Source organism: Motacilla alba, chromosome 2 (genome assembly GCF_015832195.1).
Source record: "Motacilla alba alba isolate MOTALB_02 chromosome 2, Motacilla_alba_V1.0_pri, whole genome shotgun sequence".
Classification (NCBI taxonomy): domain Eukaryota; kingdom Metazoa; phylum Chordata; class Aves; order Passeriformes; family Motacillidae; genus Motacilla; species Motacilla alba.
Genome location: NC_052017.1, coordinates 117,549,864 through 117,562,397, shown reverse-complemented (window position 1 = coordinate 117,562,397; position 12,534 = coordinate 117,549,864). Strand labels below are relative to the sequence as shown.

At 49.1% G+C, this 12,534-nt stretch overlaps 1 protein-coding gene across 4 annotated transcripts; it reads left to right on the top strand.

The window, feature by feature from the left end:
• Positions 1 to 2,173: 2,173 nt before the first annotated feature.
• On the top strand, positions 2,174 to 9,412 carry TCF24 (transcription factor 24). Of its 4 annotated transcripts, none has more exons than XM_038128102.1 (5): positions 2,174 to 2,336; positions 3,428 to 3,507; positions 4,440 to 4,527; positions 5,461 to 5,855; positions 8,253 to 9,412. In XM_038128102.1, exons 4-5 carry the CDS (start codon positions 5,487 to 5,489, stop codon positions 8,364 to 8,366), a joined length of 483 nt encoding a protein of 160 aa, XP_037984030.1. In that variant the 5' UTR covers positions 2,174 to 2,336; positions 3,428 to 3,507; positions 4,440 to 4,527; positions 5,461 to 5,486; the 3' UTR covers positions 8,367 to 9,412. The 4 variants fall into 4 exon arrangements, with proteins under 4 accessions (XP_037984030.1, XP_037984031.1, XP_037984032.1 ...); XM_038128103.1 differs by having other exon boundaries at positions 4,436 to 4,527; XM_038128104.1 differs by lacking the exon at positions 2,174 to 2,336 and having other exon boundaries at positions 3,350 to 3,507.
• Positions 9,413 to 12,534: the final 3,122 nt, after the last annotated feature.

Here is a 12,534-nt window from a genome sequence, read left to right as displayed (position 1 = left end):
AACAGAGGAGGTGTCATCTGATGGGAGAAAATCTTGATGGAGCAAAGAACAACTATTTCTACATTTCCATCTCTTTGGGTTTTTAAAATGTGTTTAAAGCACCCCTTTTTTGGTAACAAGGCTAGCAGCCAGAGTGGTGTCTCCAAACACTGCTCAATTTCTTACTGTGCAATGTCCCTAATTACATTTTGCAGTAAGGTGGGTTTGGCGTTGTCTAAAGATGGTAATGGGAGTTCCACCACCACTTCTCTTCCAATGCCTTCCACTGGATTTCCTGCACTGAGGCAGAGCTCTGTGTACAGTGGGAAACTCCAAAAAATCCTGTGTCATTAACCCAATCAGAGCAGAGAAGAGCACAGCACTCACAATCTGCTAATTTGGGGTGGCTGGGAGCACCCCATTGGGGTGTTGGGACACCTGCTGCTAAGCTCCCTGTCAGCGACACAGTTGAGTGTCCCACGGCCTAGTGAGAAGAAGTCCTCCTTGAGCAGGCATTTCTTAGGTGGGTAGCAGACCTAGAAACCTCCATGGCGTGTGGGAGGGCTGATCCCCAGAGCTGTGTGCTGGTCTCAGTCAGTGCGTGTTTGGCACAAGAGGAGCCCCAGTGGAACTGGGGCTGGAAGGCGAATCTCCCTGCTCCCCAGGGAGTCTGGGATCAGATCTTCCACATCACACCACAGAGTCAGAGTGTTTTCAGTATAAGCTCAAGGATATGTTCCTTAAGCAAGAACTGCTTGTTTGAGCCCCAGAGGCTGATTGAGCAGAGGGATGTCTGTCAAGTGCATTTTTAAGAGGTTTTGACTGCAGAAAGGATTCAGCAATGCTCTCTTGGGCTGGAGGCTGCCCTGGAAACCTTGAGGCCATGGCTTAGCAGGGCTGCTTGGAGGCTCCTCCACTGAGCTCCAGAGGAGCAGTGTCTTTATTCTTTTGCACCCTAGAGGCCAAAGGATGATCTGTGGTGCCGGTGAAGTCCCTCATCGTGCCCCTGAACACACTGACAAGAGTAGCTTTTGTCAGAGTAGCTCCTCATGGCTGAAGGGAAACCCCCACCGAGGCTGCCAGCACCAGGCAAAGGTAAACGTCGAGGCACAGTTTCAGTACTTAGATTTACAGATTAATTTAAGTACTTAACTTAGAATTTAGCGCTTAAATTCAGAACCGACAGCATTCCTTGCCGTCCAGCCCTCTCCGGCCCGGCGGAGGCGGCTCCTCAGGGCTATGGATGTCAGCCAGAGGGCAGAAATCGTGGCGGGGCCTCGGCGGGGCGGTGGGGCCGGCGGAGCAGGGTCCCGGCCGCGGGCAGCCCCGGCCCGTTCCCCCTAGAGCGGAGCTGCTGGAATTTTCGGGCCGGAGAATTTGGCTGGGATGCGCTGGCGGCTGCGGCGGGCGCTGTGCGGGCGCTGCCGGGCCGGGCCGGGGCTGCAGGCAGGTGTCCGGCTCCCTCTGCGCCGCTCCCGCCCCGCCGGCTCCTCACCGGGCTCGTCCCTTCCCGGGACTTCCAATTATCGCTAAACTTTAAGTCCTTAATTTTCTTGGCTGCAAACCCGGTAACGAATCGCTCAGACTTTGTTTTTCCACCGCTCCCGAGGCTTGATTTATTGTGTCTCTCTTATCGCATAATCGGGCTTCGTTCGAAATGTTATTCTGGGCTAATTCCATACCCCGGTATTTATTTTGACTGTCCCTTCTCATTAGCGTTACTGATTTTTAATGGCTCCCCGTTCCCTGTTAAATCCCCTCTCTGCCCTCCCGGGCTCGCCTCATCCCGTTCGCGTTTCCATCCCGCGTGGGTCGGTTCCCCGGAGCGGTGCCGGGGCAGCCACGACCGCTCCCCCCGCGGCTGCGGAACGGAGCCTCGCCCGGGGGAACCCGCTCCGCCCGGGAACATCCGCGAGCCGGAGATGCGGCGGCGGAGCGAAGAGAAAGGGCTCGCTTTTAACAGGGCATCGCCCGAGCTCCCAGCCCAGCGATTAAATTTCTCTCCTCCAGCAAAACCGTTACTTTATCCTAAGAAAAACAGCGCGAGCGAGGCGAGCGGCGGCGCGGGGCGGCGGGACCCGCACGGACCGGGGCCGGGCGCGGGGGAGGGCGGGGGGCGAGGGCAGCGTGAGGCGATGCCGCCCCGACAGCTCCGTGATTGATGACCCACCCGCCCGGCAAGGGGCGGTCGCTGTCGCCCAGGCTGGAGGGGGGAGCCCGGAGACCAGGTGCGACACAGCCCCGCCGCACCCACCGGCCGCCGCGGCTATAAACACCGGGAACGGACGGGACGGGACGGGACGCGGCGGGACGGGACGGGACGGAGGCGGCGGGAGCCTCCGCAGCGGGCGGGAGCGGTAAGTTCATCCCCGGCCGGGCACCGCGGGGTCCTGCCGGGTCCCGGGATGCGGGATGCGGGACCGGGACGCAGCAGCCGCCGCGGGCCGGCGGGGCCGTGAGCGCCGGTGCTGCCCCCGCACACCGACAGGCAAGTTCCTGTTTCTGTGCTCCGCAGAAAGGGTTTTCGTTTCTTGTTACCGGAGTTACACGGAGGGCAAGGCCTTTTTGAAACCGATGCAAAATAATTCAGATCCACCGTATTTTGCCCCCTAAGGAGCAACGGAAAAGTTTATCTAAGGCTTCCACCTGTTTGTTTTCAGTTAGTGTGCTCTGCTCTGGCGTTTTCCATCTTTTCCTTGTCTGTGTGGGCAGGTTGCCTTCATCGCCATTTCATTCACACAGAATATAAGACCAAAATAAATGTGGTACTGGTTTTTGGGTTTTTTTGGGTTTGGTTTCTTTGTTTTGTTTTTTGTGGGTTTTTTTGGTTTTTTTTTTTTTTTTTTTTTTTGTAAAAGACGTCAAACCAATCATGTCTTTGTAGTGTCATGTAAAAACACAAATGCATCTGCATGCGTTAGAAATACTGCACTAGAAGTGCTTCAGAAACAGCGTAAATACTTTAACTTACTTTCACAGCCCTGTCCTCAACTCTCTCAGCATACCAGGTGGCAAGTGGGTGCTTGCAAAAATTACTGTGGTTATTTTAAAATCCAAACCTTTTTCTTGTAAGATTTTTAAAGGGAAATGACTGATGCCCAGAGGCTTTTTATTTACTTTAGTTTTTAGCAGCATTTTTTGGACCATGAGGTTTTGGCAATGCCTGAGTTTGAAGCGCCTGGAATGGATGTCCTGATTACTCCGGGGAGAAGAGTGATGCTGCCCGGTCCCAGCGTGCAACAGAAGTGATCCTGGCTGTGGATCCAGGAACCACCACGATTTGGCTACACATACGTACATACTCACAGCAGATCCTTTGTTTTGTGTAGCAGATTTTCCCAGGCCATTTGCTGTTTGTGTTTGATGGGAAGTCTGACAGCAGAGAAATTTAAGTCAGAGTGAAATCTCTCATTTCCACAGCTGAAATTTTGTACTTTTTTCCCCACAGGATTTTATTTCATACAGATGTGAAGCTCCTAAACCACAAACTCCTATTTCCAAGGGCGCCCAAGGAGATGAAGTTTTTAGGTACGTGCATACCTATGCACTATATGTCACTTGAAGTCAATTCACTTCTAAATGGGGTTATACACCAGCACAGCAAAATCAAAATGTGTGTAAACCAGCCTTAGTCCTGTATTTCAGTAGAGGAGCAGGTATTTTACCCTATCCTTGAGTAATCCAGACTTCTCCAGTAATTGGGGAAGACTTCCTCCTACCAGTGAGATTTTGATGGGAAGGCAGTGAGAAATCCTGCCATTAAACATAAATTGTTAGATTCTTCGTCTCAGTGCCAGTGCGGATCATTGCAGGTATCTTAAATGAATGTCTTGATGTCCATTTCCACAATGATGATTTTTTTTGAAACTTAAATGCCTCCAGATCTGACTGTGGCTTAACACAATGAACAAACACCAACAAAAAAGCATACAACGACCTTTTTTTTAACGTTAGAGACAATAGCCAATATAAGGACTATTTTTCAGCCCTCACGCGAGACGAGCTCATGGAGTCTAATGTAAGATTTATTTTATACTGATCATAAACACCACAATAAAAAGAATAGTGAGGGTTTTTTTTTCCTTTGGTTTAGAGTTATGATGTGCATAGAATATTTCACAAATAATTTCAGTTTAAACTGTACTGCTACTGAAGAGACCGTTACGTGATATTGCTCTGTGAGCCACATTAATAGCAAATTAATCACAATTAATTACCCAAAATAATAACAATAAAATTATCTTCTAAATGCCAACAAATTATAGCATTGCAAAAAGGTTTATTTAGAAACCTTTCCTTGTCTTTGATAGAAATCTTTAACCTCAATGTGTGCTTGAAATGCTCTGCAAATGTAGATATTCAGTCATTTATGCGCATCAATGTTATTTAAACTTTTAATTACACGGTATTTGGATGAAATGAAAAGGTTTAATAACCTGTTCCTGCCCTTGTCTAGCCAGGCTGTTACAGGAACAGACACTCCTAACACGTGAAAACCAGGATCTGGGACACCCACGAGGGCTACTTGGCTGAGGACAACAGGATCAGGTATTTTTCCAGCTAAGAAGTGCTGCACTTTGGGGAATATTGATTGAATTGCATTTTTCTGTGGAACTGAATGAATTAAAGGACTGTGAGTTGTGTTACAGGCAGAGCTGACTGACCAGCTTCACAAAAAAAGCTGAGAAAAGACCTTGAGGTCGCTGTTTTCAGCTTTTCTTTAAATCACTTTTTTGACGTTTTCAAAAGGTTATTTTGCCCCCCAATGGCCAAAATACATCTTACAAAATTCTTTTGAAGTTTGAAAATGTAGATGAGAAAGGATAAGCATGCAATTTCTTTAGTAAGGTTAGGGGTGGGAGGACAGGAGAAGTCAATTCCTGATCCTTTAAAATTATGGGCCAAGTTTTGTCCTTCAAAAACTGAGTCCGTGCTCTGTGGCTTCGCTTACTGATGCATTTGAAAATGATATTTTTCTTTCCATAGTCCATGGAGCACTGATCACTGATAAGACTGTTCATAAAATGATTGCAGCAAAAATAGAAAATACACTAACAGTTCCGCATGCCAAATCATAGAGTTTTAAAAATTGCCTTTAGCCTAATTTTTCAGTAGATTATAAATGGAAACCACTGTGGCGGTGCCTCTGGGTGGTGCCTGTTGGGTCAGGCACCCAAGTCTCTGAAGAGAGTGAGAGACTCTGAAGTCACCTCTGGGCTATGAGTGACTCAAAAAATGTGCTCTGTGTAATACTGCCAAAAAAAAAAAATCAAATACTGATCGTTGTGAAGGTTTTAACTTCTGTTGTGTACCCCCGTGTGATGATGAATTCGTAAGCAGCGAGTGGAAAAGCGGCTCACGGAGCTGCATTCCAGCTTTTCCTAGCACAGGCAGCGCCTGCGTTTCTGACCATCCTTGCTTTCAGAACGCGCTGGCTCCGGCTCCCCGCAGCATCTTTAGAGATGCTCTTGTTGCTTGCAGGACCCTCCCCGCCGGGCACGTCACCGATGGACTGCGGACACTCAGCAGAGAGCAGCGAGGAGATCTCCAGCCCGGGCGCAGAGCCCGATTCCCCGCCGCCTTCCAGCGCCGGCGGCGATCCGTGCGGGCCGCGGGCCGGGGCCGCTCCGGGCCGCCCCGCCGCCGCCAACGCCGCCCGGGAGCGCAGCCGGGTGCAGACCCTGCGCCACGCCTTCCTGGAGCTGCAGAGGACGCTGCCCTCCGTGCCGCCCGACACCAAGCTCTCCAAGCTGGACGTGCTCCTCCTGGCCACCACCTACATCGCGCACCTCACCCGCAGCCTGCAGGATGAGGAGGAGTCCCCGGGAGAGGGCTTGGGCGCCCTGCGCGGGGATGGATACCTCCACCCTGTCAAGGTAGGGGAGCTGAGGGGCGGCCACCACCTCCTGCCAGTGAGTGAGTACGCTGGCCTTAGACACGGTATCGAAACTAAAGGTTTCACCTCCCTGTACCTCGCCTAGAGGTGTTATATGGGAATTCTGCCTGGACTAACCGCTGTGCCTAGGTCTTAGGGGTCTGGTGGAAATGTCTCGGAGCTTTGTTCCTCCGGCTTCAGGGACTCTGCACCAAAATAGCAAATCTCATGTAGATTCAAACCCGGTTTTTGGAAGTGAAGGTCAGCACCACAGGAGTCCTTGCATCTTCTTGGCCCCTGTGTGGAAACCTTGGTGATCCTGACGGACCCACAGGATCCTGCAGTGAGGGGTGGATGTGGTGAGGTGACACTGTCCCACAGCGCTGATCCAGCCACGGCCGGGCCTGCCTTGGTTCTGCTGCCCCGGCAGCCCTGTGCCAACAGCGGCGGTAATTACCAGCCATGTGTTAATCACTTCCATGAAAATGCTCTATTGAAACATTTCTGGTTGGACACGCTCTTCCCTTTGTCAAAAAAAAAAAAAAAAATCACAGTGATGCCAGAGGGATGAGAAAGGGGAACTGCTCTTGGAGAGGACCGGGCTGGAAACTGCTCCCAAATGCAGTGCTCACTGACTGATGGGGCTCAGACACCGTGGGGTGTTTTCTTTGGCTCTGCTCACAGGGAGCGATTTAGAGCCCTGGGGTGTTTTCTTTTCTTTTCAAGAGTCTGAATTCAGAATGATTTAATTAAGATTAATTTGTGAAGTAATCTCTAATTTCTAAAAAGTGCCTAGTTCACAGAGAGTTCCTTGTCCACAATGCTGGTTGCTGTATTTTACGGTATGATGTGAACATAGGCTTCTGAGGCCATTTAAATTATTAGCAGACTCATAAAGAAAGCAAGACCTCTATATCAATTAGAAGATGGCTATAATTTAAGTAAAAAAATATGGTGATGTATTTCAAAATAAGTTCAAAATAGCTTCTGTTACTTCCCTCAGTCAGAGTGAAAGGACACAGGTCTCTTACGGTACTTTTCATCCAGCTGCCAAATACTACAGGCAGAAAAATACTTTTGAGTGGTTATTACAGCAGTTAAATGATCCAGATGCCCATTTCCCAGGCTACTGGAAGAGAGTAGTACTGGATTCACTTAAGCAATTATTTTTTTATTAACATATATTTGATAAATGTGTCACAGTCAAATCCTAGTATGTGCTTCAAAAACCCCAAAACGCAGGATATGAGACAACCTTTAAAGTCTTTAGCTAAACTGACAGATTAAGCGTAGTAAATGCAAATAGTGAGGAAAGTTAAATATTCAAGCACAGTTTTGTGTACACTGGATGAAAAATATGGTTAATGACTTTGAACTTGGATGGTTCATCAGTGACAAACTCTTAACATCACACTTGAAATGAAATTGCTGAATGAGCTCGTACAGTCTTTCCGAGCGGGAATATGCTGCTGCTTTAGGTCTTCGAACAGAAGAGCTGAGATTTATCTGCAGTATTATTAAGTGCCCCTTCCCCACAGGAAAGGTGCCAGTCTGTTCCTAAAAGACTCTTAAAAAACCTGCATTCTTTTGGAACAATGTGCTGGCTGCATTTCAGGTATTTTTGCATTTCAGGTATTTTTATGTGACAAGTTGTCTCTCCAAGCATTCACCTCTCTAACAGTGACCTTGGCACAGCAAACGGAGCTGGATGCTCCCTCCCAAGTTCTGGGTGCCCGGCTGCAGACACCTGCACCAGGGCTGCTTGCAGTGAGAAACCTGCTGGGTTAGAAACTCAAGCTGTCAGAATAAGTATTTAACACCAAGAGTAACTGATGATTCCAAAAATCAGTGAGTGTAAAGATGAGCTGTGTCATATGAATAGCTGGAGCTGACAAGAACAATGTGCTGAGAGTGCTGAAGACTGCCAAGGTGCAATTACATTAAATTTCCTTAGACTCACGGCCTTCAGCAGCAGCCCCTGTGGTGTTGTGGGGCCCAGCCAGCAGGGACAGGTGCGCACATGGGGCTGCAATCCGTGCAGGTGTATCTCTGTAGCATCCCTGGTGCCTTGAGAAGGAATTCTTTGTTTTATTCTAACAGAACCTCTATGACACAAACTGAGCTTGGCTGACTGGCCAGCACAGCCTGGTCGTGTCTGCTGGCCCATGGCAGGGTTGAGAGCTATGCCTCACGAATAATTACCAAAGCAAATATCCAGGCTGAGCTCCAAACAAGCTCCTAACATTTTTCCATCGAATGACAAAACAGGAACTGTATGGTGATAGCAAGAGTTCCCTATTTTCTTGTACTGTGATTCCATCAAATTTTTGCTGAGAACTACAGTTGGAGCGCAAGGATCCCGGGTGTCTCAGTGCTGTGCTTGTCTCCTCTCTTGCAGAAGTGGCCCATGCGTTCCAGGCTGTACATTGGAGCCACGGGACAGTTTCTGACTCACTCGGCACAAGGAGACAGTGCAAACCATGGGGAAACATCGACATCTTCACAGATCTAACCTCCCTTCTTGCTTTGAAAAAAATGGTTATTTATTACACCTTATATAAATATATAATTAAGTTAAAAACCCAGTATCTACAGACAAACTGTAATTCCTGAAATGCTGTTTGTAGAGGAGAAGGAATTGATTCTTAAATGTAATTAATACCTCATTAAGTTGACGTGACACATCGTTGGTTTCTGTCACTGCTGAGATCTGAATGAGGGGGAGCAGCACCAATCCCAGCAGCAGCAGCAAGCTGCCAGCAGAGTTAAGTATCCTTATCCTCTCTGGGACAAGCGCTGTGAAAAAAGAGAGGAGGACTTGTGTGCTAGTGGCCATGTACAGGGCAAAACAGGCTTGGGTGAGAAGAGAAGGGCAAGGCTAAAAATAGCAACTGTAATCCCACATAGACTTTCTCCACTGCTTAAAGCCGATGGCAGAAATCCCCTGACCGCAGCTGTCAGGTCAGGGCTCCAGCCATTCCATAGTCCTACACGTTTGCAGCTATTGCTGGGAATATGGATACGTGTTCAAGGAGTAAAAATGTGCTGAGAGACCCGTCCCTCCTGCACAGAGCGCTGCAATTTGGCACGGCTTGTACCCACCCACAGGACTGTGCTGCATGTCATGGGCTCAGCCTGTGTTTGCTCCCCTGGCACAACCCCGTGTCTGCTCACCACATCACGGCTCATTTCATTTAAGGGGTTCACATGGTGGAGCAGGTGAACCCAAAGTGCTGGCTTGTTCACTTAAACATCTGTATTTAGGCAAAAAAAGTTGAAACTAAATGCACAAATGTCATCTGTTATATCTGTTCTGTAAAACACTGTACTTACGTGGTTCGTTAATGCTGAGGCAAATGTTCTATTAAATATTCAGTGAATATTATATACTTTGAGTTGCAAAATCTGTTATCAGTTTCTCATTGTACACTGCAACATTCTACATTTATAGACGCTGTCTTCCTTCTGAAAGTGTAATGGTTTAAATTTAAAAGTTATATTTAGAAAAATGAAAATATTAGCCAGAACAACTTTCATAAAAAACGGTATGGTAAAACCTGGAGCTCTCAACTGCCCCTGCAGCATTCTGAGCTTTTAACAAAGCTCAGAATAAAAAATAAAATATTATACCTGGAAGGGACAGTATTCAAAACAGGAAAAATAATTTTAAAAGATTCCTCAGTGTTGTTAAAAGGCTTATTCCTTTAAATGGCATTGAAAGATTCTGACTGCTTAATCAAGAAGCAGGGGGTCAGTTGGACATCAGGAAGAATTTCTTCAGAGAAAGGGCTGTTAAGCATTGAAATGGGCAGCCCAGGCAGGTGGTGGAATCACCATTCCCAGAGCTGTTCAAGAAAAGTCGGGAAATCCCACTTAGAGTATCGTGATCAAATTGACAAGGTGGTCATCAGTCAAAGGTGATCAGTAGTTTTTTCCAATCTAACTAATTTTGTAAGAATGAAAAATGCTTTAGCAACAAGGGTTAAAAACGTGGAAAGTTGTGAATGGATGGCGCAGAGAATACATCTCAAACTCTTTACCACTGAGCTGCAAGATGTGTATCAGCTTCTCATTGTACATGATAATATTCTGAATCTATAGACATTGTCTTCTTTCTGAAGACTTTAAATTGTAAAATTACATTTAGGAAAAAAGGAAAACCAAAATACTATCAAGAACAACTTTTGTTAAAAAAGTATGGTAAAATCTGGAGCTCTCCACAACCCCTTCAGTATTTACAACTAAATATTTACAATGCTCTGCAGGCAGCCAGAGAATCAGAGCAGCAAGCTGTCGCTACTTACTGTAGCCGTATCCCTAAGAGTTTTTCAGCATTGTATGGAATTATTACAGGCCTGTAAGAACATACAAAATTACATCATCAGTTTTTCTGTTAAGAGTTAGCCATATTTATGAGTGGGGAGGTTTTTTTTTTTCCTTGAGACAGATTATTCTGCATCAGAAGTATGCCTTTCCTTCCAGAAGACACCAGCTTAGGCAACACGCTCCCTTCGACCAGGGCAAGAGCTTTTATCTTCTAGAAATTTACACAGCAGGACAACAACACATCCTCTGAACCTGCCTGCTTCAAACCTCATGTTTGGTTTCAGTGCTACATTTCCTAGGAACAGTTCATGTCCTCCTGTGCTGAAACACAAGAGTTTGGCATTTAACACCAGGAATATGCACGTGCCTAGGAACACAGCTGTAAAATGTTTACACACTGCTATCAGAAGCTGGCATTCGTCATGGAGGAACCTAAAAGACCTCGGCAAACTTCGGTCATTGTCATCACAGCTGTTCCCTCGGACGGATGGGACAGGCGAACTTCCCGCGGGCACAGCAGAAGCGCTCCCCGTGCGGCGCAGGGATCTGCCCTCGGGCTGCTCGCAGCCGGAACTCCAACAGCGCCTGCGGACGCGGATTATTCTCCCATCCCGATCCCGCCCCCGGCCGCTCTGCCCGTGTTCCCCTGCGCGCGCAGCCGGAAGGCGCCGCGCCCGCCCCGCCCCGCCCCGGCGCGCCGCGTATTTAGCGGGATCCTGGGGGAATTCGGCCTTTCCAGGGGGACGGAGCCGGAGCGTTCTCGCCTGCCCGCCTGCGGTCGGGGTGCGTGCCTCGGTGGGTGCGCGGATGGATGTGGCGGGGCCCGGCCCGTGTCTGCGGGGGTTCCCTTTGACGGAGGATCCCGGGCTGGCGAGAGGAGCCCCAGGCGGTGGCTGGGAAGGGGGAATGCCTGGGCATGGGACGTGCCCGGGCTGATCCGTGGCTTGGGAGCCGTCCCGCCGTGCCCCGGCCTCGGGCGTGGGAGCGGCAGCAGCAGCGGCCGCCGAGTCTGATGAGTACAAATTGAAAGAGGGGAAATTTGGGTTGGGTATCGGAGGAAATTCCTTACTGTGAGGGTGGTGAGGCGTCGGGAGCAGGAAGGTTGTGAGTGCCCCGAGCCATGGTGGCGTGTAAAGCCGGGCTGGATAAGGCCTTGAGCAGTCCGGTGTAGTGGGGGCGGTGTCCCTGCCCGTGGCAGGAAAGGGCTTGGGACTGGATGATCGCCAAGGTCCGTTCCAGGCCTTAAACGTTCTGTGATTCCGCGATCCCGCCGCGTGGATCCGCAGCGATCCGTGTGATTCCTCAGCCGCCCGACCCCCGCCGCGCTCCTTGGAGCGAGTCCCGCCTCGGCACTCCAGACATGTGCTCGCCTGAACAGCCGAGTGATTTCTGCCCTTCCCAGAGGAATTAGACTTGCTCCCGGGTGGTTAATGTGAGAAATCCCGATATGGCAGGTCAAAGTAATGGCTGTAATCTCAGAAATTGCTGGGATGGTTTTAGGTGCTTTCCTGAACAGCCAAAGCTGTCACTTGGAAACAGGAGAGATTGTCACGCTGCTGTGGCTGTGCCTGTGTTTCCCCTGGGCGCGGCTGGCGCGGTTCAGGCTGACACTCCAGCCGCACAGGCTGCCCGGGAGAGCCGGTGCCGAGGGAGGCCGAGATGGACCTAATTACTGTGTGCCACGTGGTGGTTACTTGGAGCTGTCTCTTGGCTCATCAAGTCCTGAAAGGAATGACAGATTGGACATTCAGAGACACTTGGTTTTGCTGACAGATCGTTTTCATCAGCAAATGCCTGTCATCATTCAAAAGATAAATTACCTTTTTTTTCCTTTAGGGAATTGGGCAAGGGCTGTGAGGTGACCCAGACTATACCCTTGTTCAGGTTAGAGGCGTGGATCCACACTGGTGAGGTCTGACAGGGACAGGGCCCCAGGAGTATCAGCAGCCTCTGGGATAATGCTCTCCTGCATTACAGACCCTGCGGTGTGAGTGCTGACCTCAGTTCAACTGGTGGTAGAACATCAGTGAGTTCCCCGGAGTGCTGCACTTGAGCTGGGGTTACAGGCTGTCCCCTGCCAGGGTGCTCCTCTCCCCAGCCTGGCTGGTCATTAGGAGCACCGTACTTGTCCTGCAATTAGTCATTCCTCACACTGGAGCTTGTTTCAGGAAAATGGTCACGCCTCTGCTTAACCTTGATTTCAGCTGATGCTCTGTCCCAGGTAATTACGAGGAGAGCATGGGATTCCTGTTTCTTGGACTGGCTTACTGTTCCCAAAGAAGTGTTAATGCTTTCTGCTGCTGGCTCAGCACTGGAGCTCTCTGAATCAAACATCATCTTTTCATTGTTTTAGG